Source organism: Leucopleurus acutus, assembly GCF_964270905.1.
Source record: "Leucopleurus acutus genome assembly, chromosome: 11".
In the NCBI taxonomy this organism is placed as follows: Eukaryota; Metazoa; Chordata; class Mammalia; order Artiodactyla; family Delphinidae; genus Leucopleurus; species Leucopleurus acutus.
In genome coordinates, this window is record NC_139152.1 from 28,519,452 (window position 1) to 28,536,773 (window position 17,322).

The 17,322-nt window shown below is 32.9% G+C and overlaps 1 protein-coding gene across 1 annotated transcript in view; it reads right to left on the reverse strand.

The window, feature by feature from the left end:
• Positions 1-347: 347 nt before the first annotated feature.
• Positions 348-17,322, reverse strand: part of LOC309969292 (copine-8) — a gene marked incomplete at both ends in the record, with an annotated part of 207,908 nt that continues 190,933 nt past the window's right edge. Inside the window, 4 exons of the mRNA XM_082851000.1 lie at positions 348-536; positions 7,554-7,627; positions 12,274-12,331; positions 13,840-13,942. Of these exons, the coding sequence (XP_082707126.1) occupies positions 348-536; positions 7,554-7,627; positions 12,274-12,331; positions 13,840-13,942 (424 nt within the window). The remainder of the gene's footprint in view (positions 537-7,553; positions 7,628-12,273; positions 12,332-13,839; positions 13,943-17,322) is intronic.

The window sequence follows — 17,322 nt, forward strand, 5'->3', positions numbered from 1 at the left end:
CAGTCAAGGACAATATTTGAGTTAAAAACACAGGTTGTGCTTTTTCCCAACAGTACATTGGAAATTAGCTGTTTCTGTCTAGAAAACATTTAAAGATTCAGAGAATACATCCATATTTTGCTTCAAGCATTTAAACAATTTTTCTGTTGCTCATGCAACAACCGTATTTACAGTTTTGGTTTAGGAAGATAATAAATTTTGGATCCAAGAAAGCATACAAACCAATACTGCTGAAACCAAACTGAGAAATGTATCTCATTCCCTGGTTCCTTATAGAGCACCAGAAGAAAAGCATGGACTCAGCAGTTCTAACTGAAGTGTAGTTACATTAGCATTTTGGAGCACAGTCATATTTGAGTATGTAACACATGTGTAGGTGGGGTGTACGGGGGAGGTGCAGGTGATGGCTTGATTCCTCTGGTCCTCATGTAGGAGAGAAACTGCTCTGGGATCTCCGCTAGGACATCTTTAGCTAATCTAGCCATGCTGAGTATGTGGTTTCCGCTTCTGTCAATATAATCTCTGAATGGCACAAACTAAATCAGAGGTGAAAGAAAGTTATTTAACAGACCTTAGCATGCTATTTAAATAAATAAAAAAATAGACACAAAAACCAACATATGTAAACATTTGGTTGTAGGAGAATCAGAGAAGCCTGGAGTAATGGTGAGATGCATGATAATAACTATGCATTTTAAAGATATTTGATTTATTACAAATAGCTCTAACAGTGACCACAACTTTCTAATATATACTTTACCTAAAAAGGGATGTAATCTTTACCTATGTTTTTCCCCACAATAACTCTTGTCTCTGGGTCCTGTACACCCATCATGTTGCTACACGTATTCTGCAGTTTTGAGTTCTACACCTAATTGGATGGAGCATTATCTTCTTCAGGGCTCAGTTTCTTGTCAAATGGAATTAATGCATGCTTAATTCAGCTTTCAATGTAGAAGTATTACTCAAATCAGGGTTAAAAATAATGTATATTGTTAAAGAGTCCTAAACACATGTATTTTTAATTATATTACTAGACCATCAAATCACATGGACAATGAATACAAAATTTACACAGTTCACATTAGTAGGTACCCAAAATATTCAGTACATTGAATCATGCCCCAAATGTTTGTTTTTTATATCTGTTATTTGGAAAGGCAAAAAATAAACAACCAAAAACCCTCAGTATAAGATTTTGGTATACTTCTCATTGAAATATCATCAAATATCAATATTCTTATTTTTACATTACATAAAAATGATTGTTCTATCTTTATATAAACAATCATGTGAGAATAATTATCACCGAATACTCTGGCAATAGATTGCCTGATTCCATTCTCATTTATAATGGTTACTTAATAAACACTGTGCTGTTTGTTGGCATTAGTTCAATTTCCCCTTACAGACATCATGATTCTTGAAAGCAACTGGGAATGATTGTAACTGTTAATGTTGTGATAGTTTGGGGACACAGTAATTTTAGGTCTTGGAGAAAAGGCACAGCGAAGACATTTCAGGAGGTTGAACAATTTTCAAATATAATATTTTAAAGTTTATATTAAATCAGGTTTTTCTCCAGAGAAACAGAGAGTGTTCACACTCTCATCTCATACTGTAATGTAACTGTTTTAAATTTATTTTGAAAAATTTACTTTTGATTTAAGCAGTTACTCAAGATGTGCCTTCAGAAAATTAACTTTTATTAGGAAACAGACTTTAAACCACTCAGGTTGCGACAGATAAAGCAGGTTAAAATGTTAAGAAATCAAATAGCAAATGTAATACCATTTATGAAGTGAAAGCAGTCTCTTTTAAGGAAGAGCAGAAAAGTAGTCCTTTCTTTTTAAAATAAGGTACCTTATAGACAGAAGCATACACATATGACCATAATTTTACCCTGTCTTGATACCAGGTGGAAAACTCAGCACAACTTTTAGAAAAGTGTGATAGAAAGGTGACAAATCTTTCTCTTACCATAAAGGTAGCTAAGTAAGGGTAAGGAAAAACTAACAGAGTGAAAATAATATTCAGCTGAGAAGAGAAATAGGAGGATATGAACATTTGTGAAGTCATATTATCTGACTTGGACAAGACCTGACAAAGAGGTGCAAACAAATTTAGGTTTATTTTTCTCTCTGAAACTATAATTAGAAAGGTAAGAAAATAAGAATCAACATAGTGAGGGATTAATAAGAAAAAGATCTCTAATTTCAGCTATAGCTTATTTCATTCTTATTTTAAAAGGCATAGTAGTTTTTTAAAATTTAGTAATGATATGGTTAGTATATACATAATTACCTTTTTAAAATTTTATTTATTTTTTAACATCTTTATTGGAGTATAATTGCTTTACAATGGTGTGTTAGTTTCTGCTTTATAACAAAGTGAATCAGCTATACATATACATAATTATCTTTTAAACTATTTGTTAGGAGATCAGTTTTTGAAGAATCTATAGCTAATACCTACATTTCAGGGAAATGGCAACACTCTAGCAGATAGTTGATACTTCTCTAGGGAAGGGGGATATTATACCTGCTGTGTTTTTCCTTTACCTCACCTTTGCTCTTATATTTACTTTTACTTTGGTCTTTACTCTTCTCTTAGACCATGGTAATTAAATTCAATTATCTTTTTACTCCCTATTCTCAGAAACTCTGGAATTAGACTTCCCAGGTTCAGATGCTGGTTCTGCTGCTTATTAGCTGTGTGGTCTTGGTATTCTCTCTGACTCAGTTTCCTCTTCTATAAAATGAGGATCATAATAATAATGCCTACTTCATTAGGTTGCTGTATTAAATAAGTCAACACATAAGTGCATAAAATAGTGTTCAACTCATAATATGTACAGTATGATAGTCATTATTATTACTATTCATTAATTTATAAATTATGTGCAATATAAATATGAGACTTTTCTTTCTAGTCTTTTCTTTACATTCATATCAAACTTTAACTATTTTTACCAATTTTTTATCTCTTTCAAACTCAGGTACCAGTATTATAATGTAAAACTGTAATTCCTGACCTTTTTGTTATTTTAAAACACCTGCTGTTTCACCTTTCCAGCAAATGCTATAGGATGTGCTAAATTTTTTATTGAAGTAAATATAAATTCATTTTTAAGAATGTTATGATACTCTGGAATGTCAAAACTAAGATTCATAATCACTGTTCTCATAATACATACACTTCTACTCATCTTTAAAACATGTTCATAAACAATGGGTAAGAAAGAAATCTTAATTTTCAGCCAAGGAGGGAAGTATATATCTCATTTAACTTACATTTGCTAAATGCGGGCACAGATTCTGATACGTCCCTTGAGTATTAAGGGACCTTGCCCCTGGGTTAAGCGTAACTGTTATAGCAAGTGATATTATCAACAGGAGCATCTCTTATCCCACATGTGTGTTGGGAGCAGAGAAAAAGATGTTGAGAATCTTCTACTCACTAACCTAAATTATCTAATCCTTTTCCAAAGGAATATTCATCTCTTCAGTCAAGTCATGAGGCACTTCCCTAAGTGAGAGATGAAAATGACAAGTGTCTCTGTTTCCTTTACCTCTTATTAATGTTAAACCTTACACTTTTGATGACAAAAATATATTCTCTTTCTTTTTGGACTATTGCTGATATCCTTCTACAGTAACAATTTTCCACTCAACTTCTCAGACCCCTCTGTTTATTGTCCCTTTTAATCACTAATTTCTGATCACTGTACCTGGGGACCTCCTGTTCAAAATAACACTCACACATTTGTGAATGTATGTTGATCACTGACTATTACCACAAATTAACTTGGACCCTTAAACTGTTCAGGTTAGAGGAACAAATCAATTTTTACTTTGCACTCATTTATCCCATTCATATGAAGAATACAAATAAATGCATTCTGTTCAGTTGAAATATACCATTTCCTTGACACACTACATCTTTTTTTTAGCATCTATCCTGTACAAGGAAAATGTTCTATGTAGTTGCTCTAACAGCTAGCTCTGCCTATTTGTGAAAAAAGTTTGAATCAGTTTGGGCAAATGAGCTTTTAGTTGTGGTTCTGCTCAATTTTATTTGATTGTTCCTACTTTGCAGAGCTCCATTAGTGATTTTCAAGTCTAAGCCTTCAAGGTAATTATTCTCCTTCTAATGAAAGATATGATTTAAATATAATTTTTAAGGGAGTGATAGGCTGGACAGCAGCTGAATGCAGCCAGAAGAAATGATATTGCATTATATACAATGGCCAATCCACAGCACAAGCAAGCAAACAAACAAATGGAAAGCCTTTACATATATTGATTTAAGAAAATAACTCATTTAAGTTTTAGAATAACAACCATAGAATTTCTTCCTGCATACTGTTTATATTATAGTCATATGAGAGTGAATCTTGAGGCAATGAACATAATCACACATAAGACTGACTACAGTGTCATATGTCAAGGTACAGTTACTATGAAACAGTGACATAAAAATGCCTTCCCACTGGACTATGCCAAAATACTAACTAATAATAATAACTGAAACTGATATTAATGCATTTATTGAGCAACTGGTAGGTGAGAGGCCTTCTGCTAAGTGATTTAGTACAATATCTCATTCAGTTTCTTACAAAACAAAAAGGTAAGAGAGCCTAAATAGACCCTATTTTCTGATATTATTTTAGCCAGCAGTGTTCATAGCATTGATTATGATGGCTTAGATATTTCCTGGTGGTAGGAAGATTGACAATATTATTCTTGGTGTGCCCTTGCAACTCCAATATTATAAATATTCAAGAATATTTCTATTCTTAAAAATAACTCATTTAAAAAATGTTTTAGTGAATGGTAGGACCAGGAAACCTGTAATGGTGGAAGGTTTTAAAATTTTATTCAAGGTGAGAGAAAAAATGCTAATTCTTGAACACAATGTGATATATAAATGTTTACCCTGGGAATTTTCTTTTTTTTTTTTTGCTGTATGTGGGCCTTTCACTGTTGTGGCCTCTCCCGTTGTGGAACACAGGCTCCGGATGCGCAGGCTCAGCGGCCATGGCTCACGGGCCTAGCCGCTCTGCGGCATGTGGGATCTTCCCAGACCGGGGCACGAACCCGTGTCCCCTGCATCGGCAGGCGGACTCTCAACCACTGCGCCACTAGAGAAGCCCAGTGGGAATTATTTTTATTAGACCAAATACCATTTAGCAACTTTTCCATGAAATTAGAAAAGGGTGCATCAGATATCCTTAACTAAATATAGACATGTAAGTCAAGGTGTCACTGTCATTCAGGAGGCTACTAAATTCTCTGGGAAGATTTTAGTTTCCTGTTCAGTATCTGTGAGATCTCATGACTCTTTCAGTTCAACTTTACATGGTAGAATCCCTTGAGTGTTTAGCTATATCGTCAGGTGTCTTCAAACTCTTTGGTGATCTCAGTGTCCCTTAATGGTGATAGATTAGTCTCAAGATTTTGACTTTCAATGAGAGGAAATATATAATTATATATATATATATATGTGTGTGTGTGTGTGTGTGTTTATGTATCTTATACTGATAAGTAACAAAGTATTTTCATGTCTGTTACTTCCTCTGAGACTCACCACATCATGGAAAGATCAAAGATAAAAGAATGGAGAGTCTGGAGGTAACGAATGAAAGGCTCAAAGGAGATTTACTGACTTGTTCAAGATCATAGATCTGAGTCCTATCTCACCGTTCTGTCCAATGTAGCATATCCAATTAGAGATGAAATACTTTCATGATCAAGGGAATTTTTGTTTTATAAATAAAATAACCAACAACTGTTGGTTGTCACTAACGTAACATGTTAATCCTCTTAAAGTAAATCTTAATGATGTGAGCAACCTTAACTATCTTCTAAGGGAGAGAGTAATACCAGTTTCCCTTAAGCAGCATTTAAATGATACTATGAGATATAAAGCTGTCTCTTTTAACTTTGTAAAAATGCATTACAACAGCAACATAATACATTTTAAAGGACTTCAAATTCATACTTCCATGCAGTAATTTGATTTTTTGGTTACTGTGAACTAGACATTATGGAGAGATTTTTAGGAAAAGTGTAATTACTTGGACTTATAATTATGCTAATCAGCATAAGGTGAATAATCGCGGGTCTACTTAAAAACAACAAAACATCGTGGGATTCTTAAATAGATGACCACATCACCATGTTCCCTTTCTCAGCTGCTTTTAAATGAATTATTCATGTGTGCGTGCTTTTTACACTACCAAGAACATTAGGTTAAAATGTTAACATTTTAATGTTAATATTTAAACATTAGGTTTAAATCATATTTAATTATCTTCTTAAAAAACTGTTATACAGATGTTTCTATTTTAAAACTTAATTTTGCTGACTGATGAAGAAGAATGCTTTTTTATCTTTGTCAAGATTAATCTTTATAATATATTTACAGATTATTTTACATTATTCTCCCTCTCTAATTTTTAAAATTATTTTTGTTGTATTTTACCGAGTTCTATTTCAGTAATGTAATGTATTTTATATATACTATCTGATAAAATCTTTAAACAATGCCAGAACACTGAAGTTTAGAAAGCTTATCCTTATCACAGTGGACAATCCAGGATTTGAACCAAATTCTCTTGGATTCCAAATTAGATTATCTTAATGACTGTATTATGGGTGAATATATAGGTTATTATTTAGGAGATAATATTGTTTGCTCCTTTAAGTGCTCAAATTGTACTGAGAACTTTCCTTTCCATTTAGTCTTCCCTTCACAGTCTTTTTCTGCTTCTGACTTCCTAAAAGATATGAAGACTCTAAAGTATGCAGAAATTTAGTTGATTTAATTCCTTTGTTTCAATTATAAATTTTAACTGCCTTTTTTCTTTCTATTCACTCCCAGAATAGTAGGCTTTAGTTAAGTATTTTTCTTGATTCTAATAGAATTATGAATCATATATATGTCTATATATCTATATATAGAGATATATAATCTATTATTAGATTTTATTATAGTATTATACATATTATTATGTTACCATGTATTATATTAATATTATTATTTATATATTTTATATAATTTTTATATTTATATATAATTATAAGATCTATTTTTCCACTTTTCTAACCATAACCTATGGGAGAAATAGAACAAAATCTACATTTTTGGTTTGTTTCTACTAAGTTTACTTACACTGAATATGTATCAGCTGCCTTAAAATACATTTAATCTTTATTGAGGTCTAAGTAATAAATAATCATTAAAAGCCTGTTATATTTCTAGCTTTTAATTTTACTAAAGATCTCAATGATATTTTATGGTAATAATAAAGTAGGAAAAGACACTTATTAACAATTCTATTTTATATATGGTGAACATGAAGTATGGGTGAAAGTAATTTGGTGCTTATTCTAAGACATTACTTAACATGCATTTTATAGAGAATCAACTGCCTAAATTAAACAGAACCTGAGACGCTTGATTTCAATTTAAACTCTTCATTTACAAATCAGAGCTGACACGGGCTCTTCACAATGAACAAAATAAATAATTTTCATTAAATTTCTTACCTGCACAATGTCCCTTTCAGCATATTTTCCTCTGGAGGAAACTCTTACATCATCTCCATCCAATTCAACCATTGCTTGAAAATAAAATAGGATCATTTATTCAGTGCATTTTAGCTAAATACTATAACAAATGTAGGCAATAATGAAATCAAGATGTATGAAGTAGCAATATGTCCTATGCCAAAGGCAGGAAGCTTGTTGATCCTTTCATCTCCTCGGTGATTTCTTCCACAAAACTTAACTGAGTGCAAATTTTACAAGCGGAGAAAGCAAGCTAAGACCTCATGTGACCCTTTGAAAGATGAGGAGAGCCTGTGCAGTGTAGAAGTCTTTAGGTACATCTCCCCATTCTATAGATCCTTAACTCTGGATTACATGCTTACATGACTGATTCAGCAAGTGATGCTAATTCATTCAATTTTAATTTTTTCTTTCTAATTTAAGAAACTAGGCTCTAATCATTACAGAACTTCCAATAACAATTTGAACTTTATTCTCTTTGAAACTACACAAAGCTATATAATCATATTGTCTGTAATCTTTTTATGAATAGATTTAAAAACAAAAAGGCATTTTCTCTGCTCTTACAGTGATTGGATAAAGCATGAAATTTCTGAAGTATGATTTTTTTGTTGATTAAAAATAATTTCAACATTACATAGGTCAACTGGTATTTGGGAATGCTGTGATATAACGGGACAGCTGGTATACAATAATGTTACGCTGCAATTAAGAACATTTTCCAGAGTTTAATGTTTCAGTGAGAATTCTCTAAATAACTAATTACACGAGGAATGCTAATTTGTACTTAAAGTATATTCTCGTACTAATAATCCATTTTGTATGCACATGATATTCACCAGACTCCAGAGAACCACTTGCAATTATGTTTGCTTTGTCGCCTTCTAAAATATATTAGAATACAATCCTAACCTTTTCACTATTTTCCTCAGTGCTTGGATAATGCATTTGGGTTAAAGACATTTTACTCTTTTTTCCTATTTTATATTTTTTTGATTGAGGTATAATTGACAAATAACATTATATTATTTTTAGCTATATAACATAATGATTCGCTACTTGTATATATTGTGAAATGATCACCACAATAAGTCTAGTTGACCATACATAATTAAAAATTTTTTTCTTCTCATGAGAACTTTTAATATCTATTCTCTTAGCAACCTTCATATATGCAATACAGTATTAACTATACTAACCACACTGTACATTACATTCGTGCGATATACTTATTTTAAAACTGGAAGTTTTTACCTTTTGACTTCCTTCACCCACTTCACCCACCTCCAATGCTGGCAAGCCTTTGGCAACCACCAATCTGTTTTCTATATCTATAAGCTTGTTTTTTTTAAAAAACAGGTTTTGAGTTTTACTTTTCTACACATGTTCAGGAATCAATGTCTGGGCTGAAACATTGCCAGTACACCTAACTGTTAGTGAGCCATCATCCAATAATCTCCTTAGATATATATGTCATAATTTAGTAATGTAAATTACCAATAATAAGGTAATTAACTTATTCAAAATATAAAAGAACTATTTTTTTCTCTCCTACTTATTAGGGATTTAAATAGGAAAATTCTTTATACTCAGATATTTTCAATAGTTAATTCCTTTTTTGGTCTAAGTTTGTTTTCAAAGTTTTCATATTACTTTGAGACATAAATGTACACTGATTGTGACATGCCAGCAATTGGAGAATCTTCTCCTTTATTATCTAGTTTGCTAATAACTCCTAACAATTACCCTATACTCACTCTAAAATGGGAAACAAAAATTAGATGATAATCTGAGCCTCACCTTCTACAATCCTCTACAATCTCCACTGGCCTTTGTAAGTGTTCTACTTCAATTAAAGAAAGTGACAGTTATTCAGGCAATAGTGTAATAGAATGAGATCCTATAAAATATCTCCCACTTTTCACTATGTCCTTTGAGTTAAAAGGCTATGGGTAGCAGAATTGGAGGCTACACTTTTGAGAACAAGGAAAAAAGAAATGGCATATAAGTGGTGGAAGGGAAATGTTCACCCTTCAGTTTTTCAGATCATCTAGTCCTCAAGGAGCCTGAAATTGTAAGCAGAGGTTCCCCATCAGTACCCGTCTCTGGAAAAAAGATGTATAAGATACAGACCTGTATTTCTTTCTAGCCTTGGGAGACAAAATCATGTTAGAATCCCTTATAGTTCTCTCCCTTTCCTAACTTGTATCAAAGCAGTTAACCAGATGCTACTTTAATTTGACTTTTTGCCTTTTAAGGATAAAGAAATCCTGCTTTGAGAAATTATACAGAAAGTTTTAAATTGTTCTCATTGAAATAAAGAAACAAGACATTTAAATACTCATGAATCTAGTAGTTTATTTATATTTCCTCTACCTTCAAATAATGAATGGCAAAATGCTGCATTTCTTGCCTGTGCAAACCTCCTGGTTAAGTTACGTGTAGATGTTGGATTTATGTGGTTAACTGATAAAATCTGCAAGTTTTATTTCAGTCTTTATGTCAATTTATGCGTGCTATTTAAACTTACTTACCATAGATTTGGAAGTGCCTAGAAAAACGCTCTTCTGATAGGATAGCAGCAACTTGAATATAAGTCAGAAATTTTCTTCCAGCAGGGTGAAAGCAGAAATCAGGTGTTTCAGGACCTTAATTCCCTGTTCACAGGTTTGCCAGAGGAAAGTTTCACTTTAATTCCCAGGAGGGAATTCTATGGGATGGCAACTTCCCTCTTTGTCTATAATCTTTGCTCACTTTTCCTCATGAAAAGAGGAGTGATTCACAAGATAACTAAGATTGGGAGATGGAACGATCTTGAATCTCTCTCTTTGGAGCAGCCTATCCTCAAGTTGAAGACAATTTCTCCCTGTGGCATGCTTAATAGGCAAGGATCTGCCCCTGTACAGAGAAGGCCTGGAGATAAAGGTGAGGTCATTTAATCTTTGGGGAAAAAAGTAGCAAGAAGTCTGATTCTGTGCACAGGGCAACCCAAATTCTCCAATTCTACACTACTATTAATAAAACATATTCTGATCTCTGAGTGACTCCTGCATTTTTTTTTTCTTTAATTCAAGAAGTCAGAGAGGGAAATGATGAATTTTCATACCTCAAGGTTTTGATAAATAATTCACTGGGAACAAAAAAATTGAGGAAAATAAATAAGTGTGGCAGTTGTAAGAAGGTAGTACCCAAATAGCTGTGCCTACTGCTTTGAATAGGAATTTATGACCAGAAATATACATAGGAAGAGTCAGTGGCTCTCTATTTACACATTATGCGTGGGAGCTGTTGGGGAACAAGTGACAGGGCTTACACCTAACAACGGCCTTCCATAGGAGTCTGGGAGACCTGGAATGTACCCAACGAGAAGTGCATACTTGAGAGGCAAAAGCAATAGTAACTGAAGAAGAAATCATGAGTTATTTTAACCTAGCAATCAGTGAAGTTTGTGAACCACAGTCTGTCACTGCTCAATGCAGATGACCAAGTACACAAAGTGTTAACAAGAAAGATGTGTCTTAGCTTTCCTGACTCCATAGTGGTATCTCAGATTCATGCCTGATGGACAATGTAAACAGATGTAAATATTCAGAGACACAGAAAATATTAGCAGGAGCTAAAATGACTTCTGCTTCAGAAACTGGAAGATTATAATGATATAAAGTGTGACCAGCCAAGCATGGAATCAAAGGAAAGAATTTTCAGGATCAGCAATATAACTGCTTGTGTTGTTTTACCTGAGACTGAGAGATCTATACTATCCTTATGGAGGAGGCACTGGTGGTTAAACAAGAATCATCCTAGTGATGATCATACAAAAATTAACCACCTATGTGCCTAAATTAACCTGTAGCATACCAAAAGTTGTTCCAAATATTCTAAAATTATTCTCATTTCTAAAGTTCCAAGCTAAATACTGTCATCATTAATGTAAAAACACCTGAGCAAGGTGAATGTTCTGTGGTTATGCAGTTGATGTCTAGTATAGAGTTCTCTTAAAGGAATTCATCAGGTGACGAGGAATAGGCTATCCTTAGAGAAGTTTACCCAGATCAGTAGTCACACAAACACCCGTCACACTAACTGGCATTTGAAGATGGCTTGAGCCCAAACAGAAAAGTACCCAGTAAGTGAATTTAGCATAATTGTATAAAGTCTCATTAAATTTCAGATGGTCAATTCCATTTTCATTTTACTTTGCTCTTTCATATGACAGAACTTAAATATTTATAAAGATAATGTCTATCAACTAGCCAAGGTCTGAAAATCCATTATTATGCTTGTGTTAATATTTCTATTTTACAACCTAGTGGTTTATTAATTTAGTGCTCATCCTTAAAAGTTTTTAGGGAATCCAGAGTGTATTTTGCCTTGGGAACAAAAATTCAATTTATCACTTGGTCTTAAGAAATATTTTGAGGTACACACCATCTCTAATAAAACAGAAAGCTACATGTTGAATTATCCTATACTACAGAGATAATGTCCTACTCAGAAGACATCCTTTTAATTTACTCACCTTTATTGGACTCCATCATGTAATATCTATATTTATGTCTATATGTACATAGACACTGTATACAAATCCATATGCACACTCACATCCTTATATGCAAAAAAAGAGTGATAGAAACCTAGGTGCATAATGAGTCAGATTAAATAAACTCCTAAGGAATACTATTGAAATTTTATTACTCACCATCAAATTCTGCTGGCCCAACACCTACTATAATTATTGACATTGGAAGTTTTGAAGCCTTCAAAGAGAACACACAGTTAGTTCACAATTAAGAAACTGAATTGAGAAAACAACTAAGAATTAAGAAGAAAAAAATATCCTGAGCTTTGATATTTTTCACAGATGTTCATTAAAATAATTTTGAACATATTTAAATTAACACAGAATAATATACTTGATTCCACTCTTATCCTTTCTGAACTCTGTACATACGCTAATTCAGTGGGATGTTCTTCAGGAATGACCAGTCTGAGCAACTGCTTTCACTTGCTATTCTCAGACAAAATATTCCTAAGCTGCTTCTGGGTACCTTTGGTCTCTTTTTCCATGTTCTCTCTCCACTCAAAAATGTTTCAGTTGTTAAAAGGGAAAAAAAGGTACCATATTTGTGAAAAAGTAGTACTCTATTTCATTTATAGCTATGGTTAGGAAAAGCAATTTTTATAGTAAATGAATGCATACAAATGATAATTATAGAAAGTTATTATTAGTATGATAAAATAATTTTATGGTAAGAATATAAGATCCACCAACAGGAAGGTAGAACAGGAAAGCAACCACATCTTCAGCTGTGAAGGTCACTAAATTATGAATAACTCTTCCTCAGTGCATGTCCTGTTAGTTTAAACCTAAATTACTAAGTCCATATTTTAAAGAGCATGCTAAGGCCACTGATCAGAACATAAAGGAAATCAGGACAAATCCAACCCAGTGTGTCTAGTCAAAACCAAATAAACAAACAAGTAAATGTGCAAGATTCTACCTCTCTTCCTTTTTGTGTTTGGTTTTCCTAAGTGTATGTCTATAAACATTTGATTTTTTTCCCACATGTAACTATTTTTTTATCACACAAAAAGCTAATTACATTTTCCCTATGCTATTAATAATTATGAAGTATGATAAACAATTCTTTCACACAGCCCATTTTTACAAATGTCTATTTTGTGTCAAACATTGCTAAACCTGAGTATAGAAAGGTAAGTAAAAACAGATATAATTTTAGAGGTTGCAGTCTAGTAAATATAGATGTTATAAATTATAGTCTAATAAAGAAGAAAATGGATCATAAATATAACACATAATTAGGAATAATGAGAAAAATGGATTTTGAATCAATGCTAGTCCTCATCCAGTTCTATAAATATAGAAATTAGCACAGTTCTCCTGTAACTATTACTGTAAATGTAAATGTTAAAGAAATATTCTGTACAAATTGTACAAACTATATACAAGCACATCAAACTAATCAAGATAAACACAGTCATGCACATGAAGGTGATGCTATTATTTATTTTATTTTAATTTTTTGGAAATAATTTTGTTACAACCCAATTATTCACACCTCTTAGTTTGGTCCTTATGGATGAATGCTACAAATGTGTGTGAGTTTTCTGGATAATGCAATTGGCTGCAAAGGCATGGGCATTTTGTTTCACTCTTAAGTCAACTAACTAGACTCTAGTTAGTCAACCTAAGTAGCACCATGCATTCAGTTAGCCAGCCCAAGACTGAATGACTCCTACTTACATTAACTATGGACTCCTTAGTTTGAGCCATATCTGAGATAACGCCGTCTGTCACAATCAGTAGCACAAAATACTGGGAGCCATCCTTTACAGAAGAAGCATATCTGAAAGGCAAAGAAAAGGTAAAGAATGCCACAAAGTAAAACATTTCCTCTCGACATGATAGTTGCTAAATATAACTTGGAATAGCCAACAAACATTTTAATCTCAAGAAAATATTTAAACATATCTTAAGAGCCTATATATGAAAACTCTCAAATATGCATTTTTTTCTGAAATAGCACACTAGAATAACAGCAACATTACTGCATGCTGGCACAAAGAAATGCCTGGCTGTCTTAGAAATTCATTCACTAATAAAAGGTGAGCTGGATGGTATGTTAGCACAGAGGAATGGCTACAGCTTTTGGAAATAGACATAATGGCTAAGCAACATATTATGTGTATGATCTTCAGTATAACATTACATAAGCTATCTGAACTTTATTTTCTCATCTTTAAAATCAAGATAATGCAACTTTGTATTGTTAATAAAGAAATTTCATGTATGGTAGTAAATATTTATACAGTTATATACTGGTAGATTTTATATATGGTAGATTATATAAGTGATTATGATTTTTGTTTTGGAACTATATAGCAGTGATGATTGCCCAACATTGTGAATATGCTGAATGTCACTGAACTGTAAACTTAAAAATGGTTGGTTTTATGTCATGTGAGTTTCACCTTAATAAAAAAAATGCAACAGAAGAAACATTTTTTGACATAGCTATAGTTCCAATTCTTAATACGTGTTAAATTGGTGAAAGATGGGAAGGAGAATTATAGCAAACAAAGACAAATATTAGGTATGTAATAAGAACATATTCTAGTACTGAATTCTCACCAAATAATACTCAGACATTTGGAGGAGAATTTTATGACTATATTTTATCTCTTTTTTTTCCATTGTGTTCTACCATTATGGGTATCTAGATTATATTCTCAATAGAATGAGTTTTATGATTTTTAGTACATAACTAGTATGCCGGTCATATCTAGTAATGAGCAAGCACTGTGGTGCTTGTAGGAGATAGTTAACAAGAAGACTTTGGTCTACTTTCATAAAAAATCATCAAGTAAATCACAGAAAAATTGATTTCAAGAAACTTCTTTTGATTACCAATGAAAATTTTTCAGTACCTGATGGACTCTAAATAATAAATTTTTAACAGTTTGGGGAAAAACCAATAGCATAATATGACAGGGAAAAACTTATTTCTTGTAAAGCAGAATTTATAACTATATGAACAAGAAAATATTTACAACTTTGCCATAGACAAGAGAAACTAATAATTGCTCATGCTGTTAATAAAATGATTGGTAATTTTATAGATTGATGAAGATAATACAGCAAGTGATATGTTCATACACTGAGGAGTCAGTTAAAAATAGCATTGAACTTGTTCTACAACATATAGTCAAAAATGCTCTCACAATGTTGAACAATTGATCTTCGACACTAAGGAATTTGTATTAATTTGATGGTAACACAGCAATGAAAAAATCCAAAGCAGGTATGAACCTACTCTCCTATTTTATGCTTAAATATTTTTTCTTAAGAAAAGATGTAAGATAATCTCCCTCAGGAATTCATTTTTTAATTTTTAAATACCCATTATTTTTAAAAAGCATTTTTTACTGACTATGCTTCAAAAACATATGGATTATATTTCATGTGATTAACAGGAGGTTATAAATAGTGAGAAAAACTTCTATGAGTACAACTCTATGGCTTTTATGCTTTTCATACCAAATGATGTGTTGAAAGTGGTGAGAAGATGGAAAGTTGAGCATTATGCAATCTTATGAATATCACTTCAAGTGGCTTAACTGATCCTTTTTCTGGGGGGGGGATGTTTACTTTTTTAAAATTAATTTTTATAGGAGTAGATTTGAATTACAATGCTGTGTTAGTTTCTGCTGTACAGCAAAGTGAATCAATTATACATATATATATATATATATATATATATATATATATATATCCATTCTTTTTTAGATTCTTTTCCCATGTAGGCCATTACACACTATTGTGTTGAGTTCCCTGTGCTATACAGTAGATTCTCTTTTTTTTAAATTAATTAATTAATTTTTATTTTTGGCTGCCTTGGGTCTTTGTTTCTGTGCTTGGGCTTTTCTCTAGTTGTGGTGAGCAGGGGCTACTCTTCATTGCGGTGTGCAGCCTTCTCATTGGGTGGCTTCTCTTGTTGCAGAGCATGGGCTCTAGGCGTGTGGGCTTCAGTAGTTGTGGCACTCAGGCTCAGTAGCTGTGGCTTGCAGGCTCTAGAGCGCAGGCTCAGTAGCTGTGGTGCATGGGCTTAGCTGTTCCATGGCATGTGGGATCTTCCTGGACCAGGGCTCGAACCCGTGTCCCCTGCACTGGCAGGTGGATTCTTAACCACTGTGCCACCAGGGAAGTCCCTACAGTAGCTTCTTATTAGTTATATATTTTATATATAGTAGTGTGTATGTGTCAACCCCAATCTCACAATTTTTTCTCTCCCTCACCTTTCCCCCTTGGTAACTGTAAGTTTATTTTCTACGTCTGTGACTCTATTTCTGCTTTGTAAATAAGTCCATTTGTACTATTTTTTTTAGATGCAACATATAAGAAATATCATATATTTGTTTTTCTCTGCTTGACTTACTTCACTCAGAATGACAATCTCTAGGTCCATCCATGTTGCTGCCAATAATATTATTTCATTCTTTTTTACGGCTGAGTAATATTCCATTGTATATATGTTCCACATCTTCTTTCTCCATTCTTCCATCAATGGACATTTAGGTTGCTTCCATGTCCTGGTTATTGTAAATAGTGCTGCAATAATCATTGGGTTGCATGTATCTTTTTGAATTACGGTTTTCTTGGGATATATGCCCAGGAGTGGGATTGCTGGATCATATGGTAACTCTATTTTTAGTTTTTTAAGGAATCTCTATAGTGTTCTCCATAGTGGCTGTACAAATTTACATTCTCATCAACAATGTAGGAGGGTTCCCATTTCTCCACACCTTCTCCAGAATTTATTGTTTGTAGATTTTTTTGGATGACGGCCATTCTGAATGGTGTCAGGTGATACCTCATTGTAGTCTGATTTGCATTTCTCTAGTAATTAGTGATGTTGAGCATTTTTTCATGTGCCTTTTGGCCATCTGTATGTCTTCTTTACAGAAATGTCTTATTAGATCTTGTGCCCATTTTTTGATTGGGTTGTTTGTTTTCTGATATTGAGCTGCATGAGCTATTTATATATTTTGGTGATTAATCCCTGGTCAGTCACTTCATTTGCAAATGTTGTGCTGGCCAAAAAGTTCATTTGGGTTTTTCCATAAGATATTTTCTCCCTATCTGTGGGTTGTCTTTTCATTTTGGTTATGGTTTCCATTGCTGTGCAAAAGCTTTTAAGTTTAATTAGGTCCCATTTGTTTATTTTTG